The following is a 20545-nucleotide window of genomic DNA, read 5'->3' as shown; positions in this document are numbered from 1 at the left end:
ATGAGTCATCATCTTTTTAATCAGGGACAACCTATGTCAATTTCTCTATGGCAAATGCATCACATACTCCTGCCCTTCTTGTATCTTCTATAAAACTATTTAGATGCTCAACATGGATATCAGTAAGAATGCAATGTGTACATAATTTCTATGTGGCATTGCTATACAATCCTTTTTGCATTATAAAACCACAAAAGTTACATTTCACCATTCTTTTCAAACACATATCCAAGTCAACTGCTGTACAATATTTCAATTCATGATCCTTTGCTCCAAGACCTCCACCCTTCATCGACCTCCAAGAGTACGAATGCTCTATAGGGACAAATTTTGAGTATTAAGGCACAAAAAATGGGATTAAGGGTAAAAAAGATTAAAAGTAAAGTAATATCTTCTAAAAACATAAAAAAAGGAACTTACCCTCCTTCAACTTCAATCATATACAAATGAAACAAAAAACTAAGATTTTTATCTTATCTCACTTGAGTGAAAATTAGGTAAAAATGCACTCTTACTGAAGTAAACTCCAAAAGTACTCTCCCTTGCACACATATCGGCCTTCAAATTACACTCACGACTCCTAGGGTGCGTGAATATCCCTCTAATGGCCTCTTACACAAATGAGGGAGTTGTGCCTTATAAGGTATTTAAAAACCAAAAAGAAAAAATTATGATTCAACCCTTTTTAAAGTGTGCTAAGAGTGTATCAAACAATACAGGGTTGTATCGTACAATACAGATACATACACACTTGTATTGTGATATGAGTGCATATCATATTACTATTCTTTATAGTAATGATACATATCGTACATACAACCTTGCTTGCCACAGTTCTTGCAATGGAGAAGTGGCACACCTACCTACTTGGGCGCAAAATTCATCGTATGGACTGACCACCAAAGCCTCAAATACTTGTTGGGGTTGTGTATTGCTCTTGTCGGCCAGCAAAGATGGGTCGTGATGCCCATAGGATATGACTTCGAAGTCCAATACAAGAAGGGTTTGGAGAACGAAACGGCCAATGCACTTTTTCGACGATTTAAGGATACATTTACTGTCGAAAAGTGACATGATCCGGGCCTTAGTTGTCAAAGGTGCTAGGCAGAGCCCCTAAAAAGATTAGGTAAGGCCTAGGCGGTACCCCAAATATTAAAAAAAAACATACAAATTATGTAAACAAACTACTAAAATTAATAACAAACATTTATACAAAATAAAATCAATAAAAAATAGACAAATAAATTGTTAACACTGTAAAACAATTATATTACATAAAAACAGTCAAATAGATAACTCACGAATTAAGTATACAAATATGTATATATAATTATAATATAATATAAACACATAATATTGTAAATTTATAATATATGTTTATGATATGTTAATATATATATAATTGTATACAATTACACAAAAAACATATATATATATATGTCTGTACAACTGCCCATCAGACCGAGAGACTACCTCGGCTAGGCTTTGCCTTTGACAACTAAGCGGAGGGGTGAAAGTAGGAAGAAGAAAGAAAATAAGGTAAAAAAGAAAAACAAAATAAGAAAAGGTGGGAGTAAAAAAAGAAAGCTTTTTTAGGGGGGGGGGAGGGAGGAAAAAGAAAAACAGAAAGAAAGAAAGAAAGAAAGAAAGAAAGAAAGAAAAAAAGACATTTTTTTTAAAACATGACAATTATGTCCGTGCGGCTTAGGCATGGACAACCTAGGTAAAAAGAAATAGGTCCTACCGCCTAGACCATAAGCCTAGGAGGTGGCCCTACGCCTACCAGCCTAGGCGCAACTTTTGACAACTAAGATCCGGGCTCTATTTCACTAGGTGCATAACACACCTAGTGGTGGATATGGGGGAGTGCCCAAAACGTACCAGAGGCAGAAAGCCTTCTTTTATTGGTCTGGCATGAAGGCTTGTGTCGTGAATATGTGCGCAAATGCGTAGTTTGCCAAGTCAATAAGCATGAGGCGATGAAACTGCCCGAGTTGCTACGACCGTTGCTGAACCTCGAGCGAGCGTGACAAGATATTTTCATAGAGTGGAAGCCTTGCCTTCATGTGAGCATAAAGAGGTCATCATGACATTGGTGGACAAAATTTTCAAGTACGCCCCACTTCATCTGCTTCACAACATGCCAAAGAGTATTGTGAGCAATCAGAACTCGATCTTCTTGAGTCAATTTTAGATCACATTCTTTAGTGGTCATATACGAGCACGAGAGTGCTGCATCTCTTAAGGTAGATCATGCTCAAGGGGGCGAGATGAGATTCTCACTACACTGAAAACAATGTGAAGGCCTAACAACGCATGAAACACATGTACAACAAGGGTCGATCTAATCAGGCGTTGAAGGTTGGAGACTGGGTGTGGATGAAACACGAAGATAGAGGACAAAAGTCTCTTGGACCAAGACTACCAAAAGCTCCTACCCAAGTACTATAAACCGTACATAGTTGAGTAACAGATAGGGAGACTAGCCTACCGTTTGGCACTCTCTGAGGAGGTGAAGATCCATCTTGTCTTACACATCTCGCCTCAAACTGTTCCATGGTGAACCTCCAACGGTTGTGGATGTGCCCGAGAATGAAGATCGTGTGCCCCAACTCACTGCAATCTTGAAGATGAATTGACTATGGAAGTATGATCGAATGATGTGGGACCATAGCAGAAGATACTTAGCTACATGGGAATGAAAATTCGACTTGAAAAAGAACTTTCCAAATTTTGGACTTTGGGGGCAAGGTGATTCGGAGCGTGGTGTTGTTACGGGCTTAGATCCAACAAATTTATCAGGATCGAGACACAACATCAACAATGAAAGATGGCTTCCCAGGTCAAGGTGGGACCGAGAGAGTGATATGGAAGCTAATGTGTCCTCTTTACATATGAAAAAGTCAATGGACATGGTTCATACCAGAAAGAAGGAGAGCCTGACACATGTCCACGTTAGAACTAAGGAGAACCACCCTGTGGGCCCTAGATGGGGAGGTGTCTAATTGGAGGAACATGATGGGACGTCTGCTAGATTTTTTTTAAAAGTTAATTAGGTAAAGTATAATTTAAGTTTTTTTTAATTAGAGTAGGAGTCCTGATAGAGGTAAGACTCTAGAATCCTCTCTATAGTCTAGTTTTTGTTTCATAATAAGATTCTTTTGTGGCTTATGGATTAGGACTTTACTGCATACCTTCATGCTATAAATAGAGGTCTTAAAGAACCCCTTTTAAGCATTGAATTATATTGAGGTTTTCTCATAACCTTCTCTCTCCGTCTCTTTCTCTCTTGACATCTTCTTCTCTCTTTCTTTCTCTAAACCTGTTCACATGAAGTCCAGACCCCCAAGGGCTGGCTGTTCAATCTTTCTGGGAGGCCCGAACTCCAACAGTACCCGAGAATGTGTGTTTCTGCTTCTTCGACGAGCGGAGCGACATCTCCGCATTGCTGATTGTGTGTCCGGGTTCCAGAACATGGGAAACTCCTTCTCAGCCAGCTACAAACCTCCAACCCTATAACCTCTCCATAGCCTTAGAACAAGTTTCACTAATTTTCTAGAACCCGGAATCCAAAACTGCATCCTTTCGAATACTCGAAATATCCAATTTTTTTAAACCGATAACCCCTTACCGTGAACACCCTTTTCCTCTATTTAGATACATGTTCCTAGGTGACCCTAAAACCCTTTAGACTAGGTTCTTTCAGGTCTGGACCAAAACCCTTACCCGAACACTTACCGAGCCCAGACTGCACATTCCCGATTAGCTATTTGACCCTGTTTTTCTCTTTTTCTCCCTAGCCGCAACCACGATAAACCTCATACCACTTTCTCACCGTGTCCAGTAGGGTTCAACACCCCCGACACATGTACCACGATAAAAAAATCTCAGTTTTGATCCTCTTGAGTCTCTTGAGCTCAAATTACAATATTCGTTTGTTGTATCCCAGACTTACCTTCTGGTCCCTCTTTCGAGCCTAAAAGACTAATCCTTCTGGTCCCTCTTTTGAGCCTTCTATATCAGAGTTCTCGAAGGTTCTAACAATGATGTAAAACGTGATTTCTTGTACTTTTTCTTATATTGACATTAAATTGGCATGTTAAGGGTGCAAGAGTATATGTTTATCTGAACAAATACTTTAATTTATGCTATTATGTCCTTTCATCTCTATGTAAGGTGTGGTACTTGTATTTTCGTTCCCAGATTTGATAATTTGGGAAAATATTTAAATTTGACTCCAAGTTCAATTTGGGCTTGCTGATCCAGTATAAGAAAATAAATTGAGGTAGGATTAGTTTGTTTCTTTTAACTTGAAAAATTGTACCCTAGGTTGCTGGCTCAAGTGTGGAGACTCAGTATGGCCAACCGCACGTCGGACCTCGTTCAAATACATAAAGAAACAGAGCAAAATTTTGAAAATATAAATGAAATAAAGAATCAGAAAATGCATACTGAAATAATATCAAAGCAAAAAGAAAAAGATAGTTTGTCATGGATAGAGACACTATTGTCATATCTAAAAATAAGTTATTTTTATAAATTTTGTGATATTATTGGATAATTATGTTATGATGATATTTTGAAAATATTTTGATGTTTTTCATGTCTTCATCGGCTATTGCATAGAAACATTAATATTGATATATTTTTAGACATTGGTGATAGTGGTTACTATGCTCTAAGCATCCTCATAGTGCTCAAATTGGCATAGACAGGCCAATTTTATAGTGTTTGATTCTATGAAGGATCAATAATTAATCAGTTTTTGATAGAAATGTTAATGCTCTTATGATATGTGTCAACCTAGAGGAGGCTAATTTTTTTTTCATTGGTTGGATTCTCCACGAGTAAGAGTAGTGAAAAGGTATATCTGTACAGAATCAAGCATACAACTGTATTCTAGAGGATCGAGTGTATGTGTGGCTTGTATTTAACCTTAATGCTGTTGATTATGAAACTTTGGATGGTTAGACACTAAATGATGATAAGTTACCTAGTGTCTTATTGTTTCAAATTATTTTCTAATAAGGTGATTATCATTACTATTATTTATTTTTTTAATCAGGCCAAAGGGCATGGCTTCATCAGGGGCAGATGGTTTTGCACCAATGCAGGTAACATGTGAACTTGTTTATTTCCTTCAAAAAGCATCTGAACTTGTTTATATCTACATTGTCATGCATTGGGGCACAACCCAACTCCAAGCTTGTGGTTGCATTCTCAATTCAAAATTTTGGTTTGTTGGAAGCTTTTGGTTCCTTCTTCCTGGATACATTTTTTTTTCTCATTAATGCATGTCTAATTTTTTCCTTTGTTGGCGTATGCTTTTGATTTCTAGGCTGATATGTGAAAGATTTTACTCTAAGGTGTCATTGTATTTGTGGCACCTGTTTTTGTAACATGCAGCTGTCATCAGATTTTATCCATCTCTATTTTTTGGAAATCTGTCTATTTTATTTAGTTATTTGTTTTTAAACTGGGTTTGATGAATTTTTTATTAAGGTGTGTTCTTGCAGTTGGTTTTACATAAGAATCTAGTGCCTCATTTGCATGCCATTTTTGAAAAACTTCTGTATGCATTCATTTTCAAAATTAATTATTCAAGTTACAGTTTAAAGGTGCAAGTTTAATACTTTAACAATTGCAAAGGTGTTTGGATGACACTGCATTTTCTAAAATTGGTTTTATAATTTACTAATCTTTCTTATAATTATCACTATTACCGTCCTCTCTTTCTCTCCCTCTCACTCATCCACTACCCACCCTATGGTCATTATCATTATTACCATTCTTGTCCATCATTATCACCGTTTTCCTTCCTCTCATCATCATCATCATCTCGCTATATAATTATTTATAATCAACACTAATGTCTTCATTGTCATACACCATGACTATTACCATTAATCACAATGTCTTTTTAAATGTTTTTTTCCCCCTTCCTTTCATGTCACTGTTCGCCATTATCACCACCCTCATCATCATTTTTTTCGTACTCTTGAACATTGTTTACTGCCATCGCCACCATCAACATACATCATCATCATTTTTTTAAATTTTTTTGTGAATGTGACTACCATTTTGTGGCATCATTATGATTGGGAATTCGATAGGGAGAGGAGATTTCTGGTGTTGGACGGAGAAAAATATACCATCTAATATTAATAAAAGGTGCCTCCACCATTTTGCTATCAGCTAAATGCTTAGTTGTCAGAAGCGCTAGTCAAAGCTTAGGTGGAAGACCCTTAAAAAGACTAGTCCGGTCATAGGCGGGACCAAAAAAATAAAACATCAAGAAAAGCAAAAATATTACAATAAATAATAAAATTTAGTAACAAACATATGATTGCCACTATGAATGCAGTGTGTAATTCAATGTAACATATCACAAAATTTATAAAATTGCATAACATTGAACACAAACCATTATATAATTAAAAAAATATTACATATAGATGTGTGTAACACCCCAAAAATCTAAACCCGAAAATTTAGCAAAAAATTAATTTTTTTTCCTTTTAAACTTTAATCATCAGAAAACAATATTTATCATGCAAGGATTTTAACTACTTTGGAGCGGGTTACTAGCCTAAGATCAGATTATCCATTTATAAAACCCAAAAATATTTATATTACTTACAAAAATTCTTTTCACAAAATGCCAAAAGGAAAGCTTAACAAATGTTTAGGATTAAAATACACAATATCTGAAGTCTGGCCCCGGACCCTCCGAAAGTGCTGGTCCCTGATGCTGTCATTGTGTCCTGCCATACACTGTTCACCGTGCCAATCACCTAAAATCCCTTAAAGGGACCTGACTCATGAAAGATTGGTAGGTACATACCACTTTATGCCATCCACTGCTCACCAAGCCAATCACTTGAAATCCCTTAAAGGGACCTGACTCATGAAAGATTGGTAGGTACGTACCACTTTACAAGAATTATAACATTAAAATATCATGACAACATGCAGTTATTCGAAAGCAGTAAAAACATGTCATTATAGTTCATGCAACATATGGAATACCATTTACATCATGGTCATTAATCATTTTGAATAAATAAGACATATCTTTATTACCCAATCTTTAAGAGTAAAGAGAACTTTGTTTCACTTATTAGTATCCACCCGGGCATGTGGAGGAAATTCGACGCCGCGGTCTAGAACACTTCGGGGGTATTTTATTCAAGAATTGTATTTTTATCCGGACGATTGCTTTAAGCTGACTCAAATCTGGCGGTCAGTGACCGAGAGAAAGCCCCTGCTAAGGCATAAAAAAAAGTAGGATGCATCGAAGACTAGCTGTATTAGTTGGGGATCTATCACCTAGGATACATTCAATAGCCTCGGTATCCTAACCTACGAGTGACTGGAGACTAATGGGACGCCATTGCTTCCGAAAAAAGTAACAGAAGGTCACTTGGGGTTGTACCGCTTACTCTCTCCAAGGTAAGTAAAACACTGAATAACTTATCGTGTTTTTGTCAAGTTAAGGCTTGTTCATTGATATACTGATGCCTACCATACCTAGGCATCCTGTGGCTTATTAGCCTAAGTACCTCTTTAGGGTACAAACAAGTCACAAGATTTTATATCCCATTTATTATGCTCGGTTGTCGAAATCGAACGAGCATTTTGCTTGTGAAGGCGATCTCAATATTAATTGTGTGTGTACATTCTTGTTTTATAAACGAGAGCGCCTTTCGCCTCCAACTGGGTTCTCAACAACCCCTTGCTCCTTTGGAATGGTATTCATACATGCATGACAATGCACATCTTATAGTACCCATAACATACATTCCAATAAATAATACATAATCGGTTCTTTGAATCGTTGGCTCCAATAAGAGCCACACACATTTCATGCATATTATTCATCTTTTCAGAAGGTCACATCATTCATTATTTCATGCATGTATACCCATAAGTAGGCACATGTTTACGATCATGCTGATACATTTCTCAAGTACTGTTATGCATGCGAACTATATTACACATCATTGATAGTAATGCATGCAAACATTTTACGTAAAGACATCATGTATGATTATGTGTGCGAATTATCATATGAAAACCTAGCATTGATAAGTATGCATGTAGATACAAAACTATCATGCATGCGAGTGGTTATACATGAAAATATCATGATAAACGCACAAGAGTAGGCATACATACTTATTTGAAACATGGAAAATACTCATAACTATATTTTGATGTTAAAAATCCTACGTAGAGCAATGTGAAAATTCCCTACCTTGAAATATGTGAAATCATACGAGTAGTGGTGCCTCGAACTTTATGCAATACATGGTTTCGACGATGAAGGTGGCTCAGTTGGTGATGGCGGCAATAGGGGAGGTGACTCCATGGTAGGAGGGTCGACCTTATGCACAAATAGAGAGTAAGGATGGCCAACTTAATCTGCAGGAAGAGTCAACTCAATCATTGGAAGAGAGCATGAAGGTTGAACTCAACTTGAAGGAGAGTCGACTCAACGACTGGTGGGAGGATTGACTCATGTGCAGGGTGAGTCAACTCAACCAATGGGAAGAGAGGTCGACTCAACCAAAGAGAGGGTCTACACACTCGGCGGTAGGGCCTTGTTTTTTTTACGTAAGCAGTCTAGGCTGTCCATGCCTAAGCTGCAGGGCCATAGTTGTCATGTTTTTTTAAATTTTTTTTCTCTTTTTTTTCTTTTTCTTCTTCCTCTCGCCCCAAAAGCTTTCTTTTTTTAGTCTCTCCTTTTCTTCTTTTGTTTTTCTTTTTTACCTTATTTTTTTCTTCTTCCTCCTTTCACCCCTCCGCTTAGTTGTCAAATGCAGAGCCTAGGCGGCCTAGCCAAGGTAGTCTCTCAATCTAATGAACAGTTGCACATACATATATATGTTTTTTGTATAATTGTATATAATTATATATATTAATATATCATAAACATATATTATAAATTTATAATATTATGTGTTTATATTATATATATATATACATATTTGTGTACTTAATTCATATATAATCTATAAGCATAGAGTCATAGACTCATCTATTTGATTGTTTTTAAGTAATATAATTGCTTTACAGTGTTAGACAACATATTACTTGTCTATTGCTTATTATTGATTGATTTTATGTTATATACATGTTTGTTATTGATTTTAGTAGTTTGTTTACATATTTTATATATTTTTTAATATTTTTGTATTTGGGGTAGGCGTTGCACCCATTGAAAATAAGATGAGAGAGAATCGTTTACAGTGGTTTGGACATATTCGGCGAATGCCTAATGATGCTCCAGTTAGAAGGATGGAGAAATGGGAAAATATATTAGTTAAAAGAGATCAGGGTAGGCCTAGGAAGACTGGGATGGAGATGATAGGAAAGAATATGAATGCTTTGAACCTCATCGAGGACATGACATTGGATATAAATGATTGGAGGAGAAGGATTCATGTGGAAGACCCATAATGATTTTTTTGTTGGTTCATATCGCCGACCTCAATTGTTTTGGGATGAAGGCGTAGTAGTTGTTGTTGTTTGTTGTTTTGTATTTGGGGTGTTGCCTGGTTCGCCTAGTCCTTTTAGGAGCTCACCACCTAGGCTCCGCCTAGCGCCTTTGACAACTAAGCCCGGAGGGTGAGTCGGCTCAATCAGTTGGGTAAGTGAGCAGTAAGGGTCGACTCTCGGCTTGGAGGGTCAACTCTTCCTTTTTACAGGGCTGCAGAGTGGGTTGACTCTTGACAGGTAGAGTCGACTCAAACGACAAGGAGAGGGAGAGAGAGAAGAGGAACGTGGCTTTGGGGGCTTCTGATGGTCGGAAAAACATAAAGAAAAAGAGATGGTGGTGTCTGGCTCCATGAGGGCTGGGATGGAGGCGCGGGTGTGTGACACCGGTGGCAATGGTAGTGTCGGGTTTTGCAGCGGCAGGGAGGAGGCCAACCAAGTGGGCTGCGACTATGATGGCTACTGCTGATTGTCGGAAGAAAAAAAAATTAGAGGAAGGAGAAGACATCGGGGCAGGTGGTGGTCACCGCCACCATTGCCTAGCAAAGAATGGGAAGGAGGGTGGCACGGTTCTGCACCACCCGCATATTGCAAAAGGGAGGGGCGACCATCTCCGCCCTTCCAACAAAAATGAAGAAGAAGAAGTGGAAGGTCGGGTATGTCGGGTGCTTCGGGAGAAGGAGATGGGTCTGCTCACCTGAAATCGCAAAGAGGGGAGGTCGTTCGTTGTGGTGGGCGCAGGGAGGACAACAGGTGGAGGGTGACTTCTGCTCAGTGGAAAACTGGGTGAGGGTGGCCACCCTTAGATATCGCCTATGTTGGTGGTTGTAGCGGTCAGTGGTGGCCCTCTTCAACAGAGAAAGTGGAGGAAGGGGTGACATTTGCTCACCGGACACTGTGAAAGGTAAAAATAGAAAAGAGAGGGAAAATATTTTGGGAAAATTCAATGTTTGAATTTCTTGAAATTTGAGAGGGAATAGGGTTAGGCCTTGGGTTTGGTTTTGGATTTGGTGAGACCCTATTTGGGTCTCATCAAATCCAACCCATTGTCATTAATTTCCATATGATCCAATTGGGTCCCAAATGGACCCAAATTATTTCTACCTTAATGAGATCCATTTGGGTTCCAAATGGATCCAAATCCTTATTTAGCTTTAGTAGGATCCATTTGGGTCTCAAATGGATCCAAATTCCCATGCAGCATTAGTGAGATCCGTTTGGGTCTCCAATGGATCCAACTCTTTAGCGAGGCCCATTTGCGTCTCAAGTTGATCCAATTTAAACCCCAATATGGGTCTAAACCATGCCCAGATTCATTTGGTTTGACTCAAATCATTTGGGGATCCAAATCTGGATGACTTAAGATCCAATGGATTCGATGTGCTTATTTGGACAGTTCGAATTTGAGTTTTTTGTGGGTTGATCATCTTGGATCTCTACTGAGGTCTAGATCCAGATACTTCATACTGAACCTCGTAAGTTCCTGATTAAATTTGTTAATTAACAATAAATCGCCAAAAATGATAATGACTTATTAAATACTTAAAATTCATCAGTGTGGACCAGAATTCAAACGTGTAAAATTCTTTATATTTCATTATAATATTCTATAAAATATGTAAACATGCAAATAACATAAATGAAAAAGGAAAAAGAGAAAAAGGGGAAAAAGGAATAAAAATAAAAGAAGAGAAAGAAAAAAAGAAGAGGGTAGAGGGGCAAGAGGAGGAAGAAGAAAAAAAAGAAAAAAGGAAAAAAAGAAAAGGAAGAAGAAGAAGAAGAAGAAGAAGAAGAAGAAGAAGAAGAAGAAGAAGAAGAAGAAAAAGAGAAGGTGGAAGGGTGAAAGGAGGTGGAAGAAGAAAAGGAGACGAAAAAAGGAAAAAAATAACAATGTAAAAAGAAAATGTGGAAGGGTGAAAGGAGGTGGAAGAAGAAAAGGAGACGAAAAAAAAAAGAACGTAAAAAAAGGAGAGAAAAAAGAAGGCGTTTGGGTAGGAGGAAGAAAAAAAGAAAATGACAACCATGTCCCTACATCCTAGGCACCCCCTATTTGGTCTTGGTGGTAAAACATGGCCCTACCGCCTAGACCCATAAGCCTAGGCGGGGGCCTTGCGCCATGCCCACCTTGGCGCCTCTTTTAACATCTAAGGCTATATGATCAGGAAGTGCACCAGATAGGGAAGGTAGATGAAAGAGAGGTAGTTTTGGCAATGGATGGTTTAGGGAAACACATGGTCTTGAATGAAAAACCAGCTAGTACATTTTGGCTGCTCTGCAATTTTCTGGCCATAGATGCTTTTGGGCTATGTGACATGGGTGCAACTATAGATGCAAGGATACTACCACTTTTGTGAAGTAGTCCTTTCTTACTACTATACACTGGGATGCAAAATGACAAAAAATGGACTATTTGTGTGACATAGCTTGAGTAGTGAGGTTGAAGAGATAATGAGAGAGAAAGATAGTGAACAAGAGAAAGAAGAGCTCAATTTAGAAAAAAATAGTTTTCGAAATGAAGTTTTCAGGATTTTTTTTCCAAACCTTCATAATAAGTCTCAAAACTGACATTTTATAAGTACCATTTTGAGAGGGGCCGTCAACTAAAATATGGAAAAAGTGTTTGGTTCGTAAAAATGGTATTTTGAGCATCAATCAAAGGCCCCTTAAGTTATAAATTGGAAGTTGATAAATTCACTCAATCACCGTTAACCACATGAACTCTTTTTTGGTTCTTGGAGTTGTCATGCCCATTTACATTTATATGTTTCCATGAATTCTTATATCAGGAGGTAATGTTGGAGTTTCGTGCTGGTAAGATGTTTACTGAGGGAACACGAGTGATCCCAGACACACGGAAAGGGCTTGTTCGTTTAACAAAGGTACTTGCTGCAAGTTATGAAACTTTGGGTATGAACATTTTCTTACATGCAAATATGTGTGCATGCAGATGCACACACATAGAGAGACAATGAATCATTTTAATATCGACTTGCTTTACATTATTGTTATTAAAGATATATTTTGAAACGTATTTTGAATTTCTTTTCTTTAAGGATTCAAATTAAGGGTTAATTGCTCTTCTTTTTGTAAATAGGAGTTAGACAATTTGTAAGAACCCATTCATTCCTCAAATAAGGAATATTTTATTGGTAATTTCTTGTTTTAGTTCCTTTCAACCAGGAGCTTGTCTCTAAGTTTAACTTGTGACTTTCTCTTAGTTTAACTTGTGGCCTCTATGCAAAATGTTCTACATATTCAATAAATTTTGGTAATCATAAGATCATGATAATAAATATCATAGATCTTTCACACAAACCTAACCGAGTTTTCAGATTTGGCTCTTTCATGCATGTACAAAATAATTCTCCAACCTTGAGAAAGTTTCACAAAGTTCAAAGAACACTACGTGGTGGCTTACAGACTTAGTTTTAGAAGCCTTCTATTTTTATTGCCATTGGCATGGTTAATTTTCTTGTTTGTAGATAGCGGACATGATATGGCCAGGTAGTTGTCATTAAAGTAGGACCTGCTTTGGGCAGGCTGCATTTCCTGCCGAATTTTGGGGAACATGATTCTTGGGCAATGGATATGGTATACCTGAAGAATCCTGTAATTTTGTGGGGATGCCTATCTCCATATAAAAGATCATGCTCTTATTAATTTTCTGTTTGCAAATGTTGTTTTGTTTAAATTGAGTTGCAAAGAGGAAATTTACCCTCCCTTTCTTTTCTTCTAGGGAGAAGAGGGACTAGTCCATTTTCAATGGCTTGATCGAACTCAAAATGTGGTTGAAGATGTATCCAGGTTGATCCACAAGAAAGTTTGTTGATTATATGTTTTTTCACCCTCTAGTTATTGTTTAGTATATCTATCAGATGTATTTCTTGTTTATATTATTGATGTCCTTGTAAGTTTGGAAGCAGCGCTTTGTCAACTCTACAAGAAAATATTTCAGGTTTTCTTTGACACAAGATATTACAGGATCAAATTGTGTTTCCTGATGAGGCAATTTTTGAAAAGGTACGGATTTTGGACTCGTCATGCAAATTCAATTTATGTCTCATCTGTTTTTTTGAAAGATATTTATGTTATCTGTTGTCACAATTGTTATCCTTTTTCGCCTTTGTTTTTCCTCTTTGGTTTGTGAAGGTGGAGCAGTCATCTGGAAGAGTTTATATTCTGAAGTTCAATACGGATAATAGAAGATTTTTCTTCTGGATGCAGGTGAGTATCCTCATCTTTTTTTTTTTGGGTGGGGTGGGATGGTGTAGTCATTTTCTTTTGAGTGTCTGTTCTTTCTGTTGGCTGCAGGATCCAAATTCAGATCGTGATGCACAGATATGTAGCTTGGTCAACTACTATATCAATCGGCCTCTAGGTCCAAATTGCTGTTCCAGACATTTCTTTTTTCATGTCTCTCAAACCATAAATATTGTTAATAAAGTTCTGTTTGGCAGACCTGCCAGAAGAAGAGGCTGAAGCTTCGATTCCTTTACAGACTTCAGAAATATCTGAAGACATTGAGAATGAGTTGTCATCAAGGTATGCATGCACATCACAACATTTGTTCTTTTGTAGTGATACAAATTGTATTGAGTGGAATTCTCCACATTGGCTTAAATGGTAAAACCTAAGTCATACGGACTCTGCTATAAGGTCGACGCACCCGCGGTTACACGCTCCGACACGGGTGCAGCTTCAGACATGGGGCGGACACGGTCAACCAAGTGTCAGACTTGGTCAACGCACCGGGGTTGAGTCCGTCTACATTTTAAACTCGGTCAACTTTGATCGAGTCTATTATTGTCCATTTTTAGGGCAAAAGCTGTATAAAAACAAAAAAAAATCAAATTTTTTATATATTATTTTAAAAATATATATATAAATATAGTTGAGTCTTATTATTGTTATATATATATAGCCGTGTCTCCTAATCGGCACAACTTTGACCGAGTCTTACTATTGTTATATATATATATATATTTAAAAATATATATACATATATATAGCTGTATCCCTGTGTCCAAAATTTTTGAAATTGCTCCGCATCCGCACCCGTACCCATGTGACAGGGTAAAACCAGAGTTACCGGAAGTGCGCTTCTCCGATACGCGCTTCAGAAGCGCGAAACATCGTGGTTCCGAAACGCGTGGGGAAGCCTCCCCTTTTTTTGGGGAGCACGCTTCCCCCTCACTTCTCTTTTTTCATTTTATTTTTTCTTCTTTTTTCGCTTCCCCCTTGTTTCCTAGGTCACTTCTGGTTCGCTTTCTAGACGGTTCGTCACTCGCTTCTAAGTAGTCCCACGCTTCTTGCTTCCTAAATTTTTGAAAGTGCCTCGCTTCCCTCTCCCGCTTCCTCGATTGACAACGATGGGTAAAACTAACCTGATATGCAGCTTCCTAACATATGTCTTTCTCACCATGACACCCTGTGCATTTTTTAGGCATAATCATTGTAAAATTTATATGCAACTTCCTCATTATTAAACTGTATTCCTTCTACAGGAAAAGAGTCAAGTGTATTATCATTCCCCGTGCCTATTCCCAGTGCCTGCACTTTTATCAAGTAGACTATCATGATCGTCTACCTTATTATCGAATTTTATTTCTTCTGCTAAAACATTCAAGTCAAGAGTGAATCCAATGCCTGCACCCTTCTTATCATGTGCATCATTAGTGCACATGTTCACTTCTTCAGGTGCGTCATTAGTATAGATGTTCACTTCTCAATAACTTTCCAATGATTGAGATAAATCATCTTCACTCCAACCAAATGATAAGCTCACTATTGTCATAAGCAAGATATCAATTTGCGTTAGCCAGCGCATACGTTTACTACGATTTATTCAAGATGCATATAACAACGGATACCGATAAGGTTAAGCAAGTCAAATAAACGATTGAATGAATCACAGTATAAAAGCAACAATGATTTGTTATTTGCTTATATTATGCAGCGAGTTGTTATTTACCATGCCAATAAAAGAAACGATTTGTCGTATATGTGTGTTGACGATAGCGATTCACGTGACAACGATTTAATTATATCTACGACGCTGTGAAGCGATTTCAATAGAAATCGCTAAATGAGCAACGATTAAATACGAAAATCGCCACCGCAAGCACGCAACAATGTATTTCCACACAACAACAACAAACAACAACAACTACGCCTTCATCCCAAAACAATTGGGGTCAGCGATATGAACCAAAAAAGAAATTCATTTTGGGTCTTCCACATGAATCCTTTTCCTCCAATCATTTCTATCCAACGCCATGTCCTCGGTGAGGTTCAAAACATTCATATCCTTTCCTATCATCTCCATCCAAGTCTTCCTAGGCCTACCCCGACCTCTTTTAACTAATATATTTTCCCATTTCTCCAACCTTCTAACTGGAGCATCATTAGGCCTTCGCCGAATATGTCCAAACCACCGTAAACGATTCTCTCGCATCTTTTTTTCAATGGGTGCAACACCTACCTTCTTACGTATCTCTTCGTTCCGAATCTTATCTTTTATTGTATTTCCACACATCCATCTAAGCATCCGCATCTCAGCTACACTCATTTTTTGAATATGATGTCTCTTGGCAGCCCAACATTCCGTACCATATAGTAAAGCGGGTCTAATAGTCGTCCTATAAAACTTTCCCTTCAACCGCAATGGCATTCTACGATCGCACAGCACTCCAGTAGCACTTTTCCATTTCATCCACCCAACCTTTATCCTATGATTTACATCTCCATCAATTTCTCCATACTTTTGAATGATGGATCCCAAATATTTGAAATAATCATTCACCGGTATATCTTGCTCACCAAGCTTCACTACACTCCCATCACTACTTCGTTGCTTACTAAACCGACATTCCATATATTCAGTCTTACTCTTACTCAACTTAAAACCTCTAGCTTCCAATGTCTGTCTCCATAATTCTAACTTAGCATTAACCCAGCTCTAGACTCATCAATCAAAACAATATCATCATCAAACAACATACACCACGGTACATTTTCTTGAATTGATCTCGTAAGCTCATCCATCACTATTGCAAATAGGAAAGGGCTTAAAGCAGATCCTTGATGTAACCCAACCGTTATCGGGAAATTGGTTGTCACCCCTCCACAAGTGCGGACATTGGTTACTACTCCTTCATACATATCTTTAATTATACTAATGTACTTGAGAGAAACACCTTTCTTCATCATTGTCCATCAGAGAACGTCCCTAGGTACTCTATCGTATGCTTTCTCTAAATCAATAAAAACCATATGCAAATCTTTGTTCCTCTCTCTATATCTTTCAATAAGTTGTCTAAGAAGATGTATAGCTTCCATAGTTGATCTTCCAGGCATAAAACCAAATTGATTCTCCGATATCATGACAACCTTCCTCAACCTAGACTCAATCACCCTCTCCCAAAGTTTCATAGTATGACTCATGAGTTTTATACCACGATAGTTTGTGCAATCTTGTATATCACCCTTATTCTTATATAAAGGCACCAAAGTACTCTTCCTCCACTCATTAGGCATCTTATTTGTTCGCCAAATCAAGTTAAAAAGATTTGTCAACCATTCTAAACCTTTCTCTCCCAAGCATTTCCAAGCCTCGATAGGTATACCATCTGGGCCAACTGCCCTTCTTGATTTCATTTTCTTCAAAGCCTCTGCAATTTCTTTCTTTTGAATCTTGCGCATGAAGTCACGATTTATCTCATGAAAAGGAATGGAGAAGTCTCTAAGATCTTGAGCATGACTATCATTAAATAGCTTATCAAAATAATCTTTCCATCTCTCCTTAATCTCCTCATCTTTGACTAAAACCCTTTGCGTTTCATCTTTGATACATCTAACCATACCCAAATCCTTCGATTTCCTATCTCTCATCTTTGCAAGCCTATAAATATCCTTCTCGCCTTCTTTGGTATCCAACTTGTCATAAACCTCCTTATATACCTTAGCCCTCGCGTTTCGAATCAATACTAGAATACACATAATATCTTATAAATTGCTATACATATCGTATAATATATTACAAATCGATACGGCAATTCAACATTGCTTACAAATCAACACTGCAAAACACATAATATCTTACAAATATATATATATATATATATATATATATATATATATATATATCACGAAATATATTACAAATCGATACAGAAATTCAGTATAATAGCATACAAATCGATATTAACAAATAAAACAATATCTCACAAATCGGTAGTATGTTACTACAATCGCGATTTGCGATACATTGCATATATTGAGTGAATGGACGATACCGGATGGGGTAGAGGCCCTTCATCGCCTCTGTAAACAAACATTCTTGTCAACAGGTCCCAACGTCTTACAAATATATTTAAATTTCAAACTGTCGAAAAGACAAGATCCGCCTGCAATAACAAAACAACGCCTTAATGTCACTCACGACGACATACATTCTTCTACAATAGCATGATGACATGGAAAGTTTCTCACGACGCCTTAATGACACTTGTTAGAATGTTTGTGCGTCATTGCTTTTTTCCATACTGCCTAACGAAAACGAAAAAGAGAAGACTATAAAAAGAGATGGTCGACAAATGCCCTTATGACGCCCACCAATGATCGAACCAGTCGATCGAATTATAGTTATCTCCACGAGGTAGGAACAAACCGGGGAATGTTTTGTAACACAAGGCAGGAACAAGAAGGCGACAATGTATTGTAACACACGCTAAAAAACCAAGGCGGGAACCTGAACTTGAGACGACAGCAAAGGCTGCTCCAGACGACGGTAAAGGGTGCGTCACCAAAGAGAGCTCCTGTTACAACAGATGGTGCAAAAGTTTACTGCTTAGGGAGAAAACGGAACGTTTTGACTTTGAAGAGTTAACATAATCCTTGACTTTCTGGATGGACATTTTTGTCCTTTTCTCGAACGAGGACATTTTTGTCCTTTTCTTGAACCGTCGTTTCATGGTGAGAATGGCGGGAAAGGGTACTCAAGTCTTTGCAACCGCACCAGACTCCGATGCTAAGTGATGCCGACACACACGGGAATACGAGCCCCACGTGCTTATATACATGGTGCTCATTCGGACCCCCGAACACGCACTGTAGCAAACAGTACGTCTTCGGGGGAGAACACACAACACCCTCCCTGGTTAGGCTTATCTAGAGTTCAGTAAGAATGTCATTAATATGTTTGTGGCTTGGTGATTCTGTGTCAGTTTTTTTTAATATTTATGGTCAAAATTATCTGATATGATTTTGGTTCTTGTGTTTACTTCTAGAGATGGAAACCTAGACTCTACAAATGTGGTTGTAGAAACAGCTGGCGAGGTATCTTCATCTGGACCTGTACAATTAGCAGATCTGCAGAGAATATTAAGTAGCATTGAGCCTGCAGGTACTGTTATATACTGCTTGTTATTTGCTTTACATGTATAATGCCATGGATATTGACCTGGATCAATCTTCATGTTCGCCCTACAATGCATCTCTGCCTTTTGGTTGGCACCATGGAACTCAGGATCTCAAGATGCTGGTAAACTTTCACAAATTTACAATGTTGATAGTTTTGCATTGATTCCTGTTTTTCCTGAGAAGTATTTTTGTCCTTGACTCCTGTTTTTCCTAAGAATCTTTTTGCCCTTCTTTTTTCAGCATTGGGCTTGGGAGATATTTTGAGGCCTGATTTACTTCTTCCATTGATCAAAACATTGCCACTGGAGCAACGGCTTGCATCATACCTGCCTGAGGTATGTTGCTAGTAAATCAAGTGAACATCATATGTGAGTTTGTTTTATTGGTTGATGATAATGTTGTCTTGTCACAGGGCCAGTGGACTCCTGATGCTTTGATGGAATTGCTGCAGAGTCCTCCATTTCGGCAACAAGTTGAAGCGTTTACTTATGTGGGTTTTTTTTAAATTTATTTTTAATGATTTAGTTTCTCCTTGTTGTTCTGGCCTGAGATAAAGGTTTATTGGCTTTGTAGGTGCTTCGAACAGGTCAAATTGATTTATCTCAGTTTGAAATTGATCCAAGCAAATGTAAGCATTTAGATGAACCTTTTCTATTTTATTTCACTATTGGCTGCTTATGTTGTCTTTTATCCATTAGTAAATTTGTTTCTTTTTTTTCTATTTGCATAATGTGATTGTGTTGGAGTCTAATTTCTTCACAAAACTTGAAACCTTATCTTTGTTGAAAATCTGAAAAGGGGAAAACCAAACAGAGCAGAAAATAAACTGAAATACTGTTGACACAGAAATGAGGCATTAGACTCATACTCCTTATTTCAATAAGTAAACACACAAAGTGGAACACATGACATGCCCCACAGAGAAGGACAATGGACACATGTTGGATTGTTCCAATGTTCAAGTTGACTTTGGCAGTCTTTTGAGCATTGATATGATAATTCTGTTGCCCTGGGCTAAGGAGCGGAAATAAAAATGGTTTTAATATCGAAACTGCATGTTTTTCCTCACTTGATGGCTTAACTGGTCGGATAGAAATCAGAATATTTTTGGGGAACAGAATAATTGCGTTGTCCTAATACATTGGAGAGTTTACTACTAGATTCAAAGGTCAAATTGCTGGGAGCTTATCTTTAGGTTGATTGATCAGGCAAGAATAGGACACTGATAGGAGACTGATGTATTAATATTCTAATCTTCCATGTTAACCACCTTTCCTGTGTGGTTTCTGTCCGGTCTGCATGTTAGAGATGTGCTACTCCTGCTCTGCTTGCTCTCTGGCAGGGTGTATTTTATTCCTTTTTTCAGAAAAAAATCCCCTTTTTCAAAGAAAGATTTTCAGACAAAATTTAGGTATAGTGTAGGTGCCTGCTTTTTAATTTCAAAGCTAAATAACTAAAAATATTTAGTGTTGAAACAAAATTTGCAACAAGAACTACAAGCACAATTGATGTATTAAAATGGCAAGTTGTGACTTTGTATTGACTTAGTATTCCTTTTAAAACGTGTGATTCTGTGCCTGATGTGCCTCTGGTGATGCAGTAAAGCATAAACAGTCCTTTGTCAGCC

At 37.8% G+C, this 20545-nt stretch overlaps 1 protein-coding gene across 2 annotated transcripts in view; it reads left to right on the top strand.

The window, feature by feature from the left end:
• Positions 1-20545, top strand: part of RPN13 (regulatory particle non-ATPase 13) — a 37375-nt gene that overhangs the window by 10629 nt on the left and 6201 nt on the right. The window contains exons 2-13 of one of the 2 annotated variants that reach the window (XM_089990660.1): positions 5066-5114; positions 12285-12377; positions 13235-13294; positions 13480-13518; positions 13648-13722; positions 13810-13876; positions 13956-14040; positions 18786-18901; positions 19025-19039; positions 19159-19253; positions 19331-19408; positions 19492-19546. In XM_089990660.1, the coding sequence (XP_089846786.1) occupies positions 5066-5114; positions 12285-12377; positions 13235-13294; positions 13480-13518; positions 13648-13722; positions 13810-13876; positions 13956-14040; positions 18786-18901; positions 19025-19039; positions 19159-19253; positions 19331-19408; positions 19492-19546 (827 nt within the window). The remainder of the gene's footprint in view (positions 1-5065; positions 5115-12284; positions 12378-13234; positions 13295-13479; positions 13519-13647; positions 13723-13809; positions 13877-13955; positions 14041-18785; positions 18902-19024; positions 19040-19158; positions 19254-19330; positions 19409-19491; positions 19547-20545) is intronic. The other variant, XM_089990661.1, reaches the window with a different exon arrangement.

The sequence above is a fragment of the Nuphar pumila genome, chromosome 15, assembly GCF_984573655.1.
Source record: "Nuphar pumila chromosome 15, dmNupPumi1.hap1.1, whole genome shotgun sequence".
Lineage (NCBI taxonomy): Eukaryota > Viridiplantae > Streptophyta > Magnoliopsida > Nymphaeales > Nymphaeaceae > Nuphar > Nuphar pumila.
Note: the sequence above shows the minus strand (reverse complement) of the source record. Positions and strands in the feature narration are given on the sequence as shown.